We start from the raw sequence: 4,775 nt of genomic DNA on the forward strand, positions 1-4,775 counted from the left end.
TGTTTCAATTTGCATTCCCTTGCGTACAACTCAGGTCAAATATCTCTTCCAGATGGTTGAACTTTCCAAGTTTCCTTATTATTAATTCCCCGTTCCTTCCTTTGTGTTCCCAGTTGATTATTGATCTTTTCATTGTGGATTTGTGGGAGTTTAAGGATTTTAGCCTGTTCATTTTTTTGTTTTACGTGTTGCAAATATTTTCTCACAATCCGTCATTTCTTCCTCAACTTGGGTAACGCCTTTTGTCCCACAGTGAAACTTAACTTTTGAAGGCGATTGGTCCAGACACGTGCACGCGGGAGGACAGTGATCTGAGCCAGCACTCTGCAGGAAGCCGGTTCTTCTGGGCAGTTCCGTCACTCTTCTGCTCCCGACTCTCCAAGCCGAACCCAAAGCTCTCCGGTCCAGCACGTACATGGAGGCTCCTTTTGGCCATGTTTTGAGACAGGCATGGCTTTATCTAATGAGATGAATCTGGCTGGAGAGATTAGCAGGGCGTCTTGTGGATCCCGGTTGTAATCTGCAGTGCCCAGGCTGTCCTTCCTGACTGGGAAGGGAGCTGCAGAACCGCCACCAGGACAGCCCCTGCGAACGCCGTGACTCCAAGGCCCCTGCTACCACCACTGAGTTAATGGGGGTCCCGGGCTAGGGGGCCCCGACATGGGCAGCCTCCAGAGCAGCTCTCTGCAGCTTGGGCCATCTGCTCCCTTCCTACAGCCCTGAGTCGCCAACCTTGAGCTCATTAAGGCGGGGAGCGGGGGGCCTTGGCAGGCATGGCGCTGCTGAAAGTCAAATTTGACCAGAAGAAGCGAGTCAAGTTGGCCCAAGGGCTCTGGCTTATGAACTGGCTCTCCGTGTTGGCCGGCATCATCATCTTCAGCCTAGGGCTCTTCTTGAAGATTGAACTGCGGAAAAGGAGCGAGGTGATGAATAATTCAGAGAGCCATTTTGTGCCCAACTCCTTGATCGGGGTGGGGGTGCTGTCCTGTGTCTTCAACTCTCTGACTGGCAAGATCTGCTACGACTCCCTGGACCCCGCCAAGTACGCCAAGTGGAAGCCCTGGCTGAAGCCGTACCTGGCGGCCTGCGTGGGCTTCAACCTCGCCCTCTTCCTGGTGGCTCTCTGCTGCTTTCTGCTGCGGGGCTCCCTGGAGAACACCCTGGCCCAGGGGCTCAAGAGTGGCATGAAGTACTACCGGGACACAGACACCCCCGGCAGGTGTTTCATGAAGAAGACCATCGACATGCTCCAGATCGAGTTCAAGTGCTGTGGCAATAACGGCTTTCGGGACTGGTTTGAGATCCAGTGGATCAGCAACCGCTACCTGGACTTCTCCTCCAAAGAAGTCAAAGAGTGAGTAGCTCGCAGTCTGTCTGGGGACACTGAGGCCCAGGCCTCCACTTACTCTTCGTTTAGGGCTTATTCCTGCCCATTGGCTACACGGCTTCCTACTGCCTAGGTGAGGGCGGGTTAGGTTGAGCCATCTGAAATTGCCAGTGCTCTTCCATCCTCCACCCTGAAGACATCAGCTTCATATGGCTCGGCTCAGGTGGGAGGAAGGTGTGTAGGCTGCTTGGCCAGGAGCCCTGGGGAGGAAGACCCAGGCAGGACTGTGTGTGTGCGCTGGGCAGTAGGGATGGGGTGGTTCCTGGGCGTTGAGGTGTTATTCGGCTCCCTGTCTCACTCACTCGCAGAGGGTGGATTCAGTCTCAGTAGCTTAACTTTCCTGGCTAGTTCCCTGCTTTTGGAGACGTTGGCCCCCAAGGGTCTGCTCCTGAGGGTCTGCGTGTGCCCTTGGGCGTAGTGGGAAGAGCCAAGATGGGCAGTGAGAGCTGGGCTGCGGTTTGGGCTCTGACTGTGACTGGTCACGGGCTGTGACCTTGGGCAAGTCCCTTGCCACTCTGGGTGTTGGCCTGCCCAGCTTCTAAGTGAAGGCACTGGAGAACAGGGCACCTTGCGGGTCACCTCCTAGTGCCCATTAAATGCCTGCTGGTGCTTACTTCTTAAAGCACGACACTGTAACACGATAGGGTATTTCTCAAGTATTCTTGGCATATATAAAAATTAAATCCTGTGATGGGCTGTAGGGAGGAACTGGCGAGAAGGGGAATCTCATCCTCTGTGTTAGAGACAACATTCTGAGAGTGGGGTCCTGCAGGCTGCTCTTCTCATAACCCCGTGGCCGTGGGCCCTGAGTGATTTTCCAGGGGAAGGGCAGCCCGCCCTGAGCCGGTGGTCCTCCACCTCTTCTTCCTGGCCTCCTCTTCCCCACCTTGGCTGAAGATAGCAGTTCGATTGTTCATCCAGGTGGTATTTTCTTGGAGAAAGGCTGGCAAGTCCCAGGAGAAAGTGAACCGGCCGCAGGAGAGTCTCGAAGCCCAGACGTTAACGGACATGAATGAACCCCAGATGGCAAGCTTAGCTGCACTTCAGATGGACGGGGGTCAGAGTGAAGGTCACAGCCGGGGATTTCGTTTTCTCTGTGGCTAGAGATTACTGCCACAAATCCCCAGGGGAGAGGACTGTAAGCCGCTGTCCTTCCTAGATGTGCCTGCAGGGTGGCATGGGCACCACCTCTCAGAGTCACTCCAGGAGGGTGTGAACTCAGGGGACAAAAGAATTTCGGGGGCCGGATCGACCAGTGCAGAATCAGCCTTTGTGAGCAGATAAAGAGGGGGCTTTCTGGCTTTCTTCCTCTTCTTTTCTTCTTCTTCTCTCTTCTCCCCCCCCCACCAGAGATTTTAGCTATATGGTGTGTGTGTTCACCAGAGACAGAGAGAGAGACAAAGACAGAAAGCAAGAAGTCAACCCCTCTGGGAAGGATGGCCACACCATAATCCCTTCTCCACTCTCCTCTCAGGATTTTGGGCACACATGCGCACATGCCCAGTGTGAATTTTAAGCTGCCGGGTCCAGGACTTGAACTGCAGTCGACCATGTGGGAGTCCAGCGCCTTAATCACTATGCCACCTGCTGGTCCCTGGGCTTTTCCTCTTTTTCTCTGTCATTGTCCTTAATTGTTTTCTGCATAGAGTCAGTCCTTGGAGAGATGTTTACAAATTTCTCTGTAAACCCAATTCCTTTATGTCTAAGAGTAGAGAAGTTACCTGGGTTATGCCGCTTCCCGTGGTCCGTGGATCCAAAGTCTCAGGCAAGGATTTAGCTTAATCAAAAATACCTAAGTGCCCATTCCGATGTGCCGGTGCGAAATTATCCTATCTCCATTGACCTGGGGAAGACGTTCTCTATCACACATGCACAAATACGGTGACTACGGAGAGAGAAACACAAGAAAAAATATACAAGCCAGATTCTCATCCACAAATGATCAATGGCACTCATTTTCCACATTTCAGTCTAGTTGTTTTTATTTTTTATTTTTTGGAGAGGTTTTCACTATAGGGCGCGTGCACTCACCAGACAGACAGAGAGAGACATAGAGACAGAAAGAGAGAAATCACCCCCGAGAGGGGATGGTCACACACGCTGCAATCCCTTCTCCTCCATTCTCCTCTTGGGATCTTGGACACACATGCACATGTGCCTGGCGTGAGTTTAAGCCACCAGGTCCGGGACTCGAACCGCGGTCGACTACGTGGGAGTCCAGCGACATAGCCTTTATGCTAACTGCTGGTCCCTCTGTGAGTTCTTTGATTCTATTTCTTATTTCCCTCTGGCTAAATTTTCGGAAAGGAAACCTATCTGTTGGTTTTAGTTTTTCACAAAGCTGGTCTTACAGCAATTGCAAAACCGAAATGCCTTTCTTTTCTTTCTTTCTTTTTTTAAGAATATATATATATATTTTTGCTATAGGACATGTGTGCTTGCTAGAGACACAGAGACAGAAAGTGAGAAATCACCCCCTGGGGGGATGGCTATGCCACAATCCCCTCTTTTCCATTCTCCTCTCAGGATTTTGGGCACGCGTGCGCATGTGCCCAGCGTGGCTTTAAGCCACCAGGTCTGAGACTTGAACCATGGTTGACCAGGTGAGAGTCCAGTGACGTCACCATTACACCATCTGCTGGTCCCAGAGGTGCCTTTCTTTTCAAAACCTGCAGGGCCCTCACACGGCAGCGGCGCTGCTTGTGCTTAGACGCGTGTGGCCGCACATCCCGCAGACTTTAGAATAATGACCGGGGGGAAGTGAGGCTCCGGGCTTACGTCCAGGAAGCTTCTTGCGCTGGGTTCACCTGGGTGATTGAGACATGGAGTGGCTCTTCCCCCACCCGAAGGAACACTTCACATTTTCTTTCTGTTCACATCTTGACCGCTTCATTTAGGAGGATTAATACATTTACACAACAAAACCCTTCCCCAGAAAAATAAAAGGCATCCGTACATTTTTGAGGTCACAAGCTCTGAGAAGTGGTAAGCACTTACTGTCTGGATTTTTAGGGGAGCACGCTAGGTCTGGGATGCTCGTCACAGAGCTGGGCCCTGCGGGAGGACAGGGCAAGGGAGCAGGGTTATCGTTCACCAAGATCTTTTTTCAAAATCTTTTTTGGGACGGGAACCAGCAGTTAGCGTAATGGCTATGTCGCTGGACTCCCACGTAGTCGACCGCGGTTCGAGTCCTGGACCTGGTGACTTAAAACTCACGCCGGGCGCGTGTGCGTGCGTGCCCAAGATCCCGAGAGGAGAATGGAGAAGGGATTGTGGCGTGGCCATCCCCTCTGGGGGGTGATTTCTCGCTTTCTGTCTCTATGTCTCTCTCTCTGTCTGTCTGGCGAGTGCACGTGCCCTATAGTGAAAACCTCTCCAAAAAAAAAAA

At 52.1% G+C, this 4,775-nt stretch overlaps 1 protein-coding gene across 1 annotated transcript in view; it reads left to right on the top strand.

Annotated features, from left to right (window-relative positions):
- Window positions 1-773: 773 nt before the first annotated feature.
- The window catches only part of PRPH2 (peripherin 2), a 21,199-nt gene continuing 17,197 nt past the window's right edge, over window positions 774-4,775 (top strand). Inside the window, 1 exon segment of the mRNA XM_006148562.2 lies at window positions 774-1,354. Within this exon segment, the coding sequence (XP_006148624.1) occupies window positions 774-1,354 (581 nt within the window).

This window comes from Tupaia chinensis, unplaced genomic scaffold (assembly GCF_000334495.1).
Source record: "Tupaia chinensis unplaced genomic scaffold, TupChi_1.0 Scaffold000238_1, whole genome shotgun sequence".
NCBI lineage: Eukaryota > Metazoa > Chordata > Mammalia > Scandentia > Tupaiidae > Tupaia > Tupaia belangeri.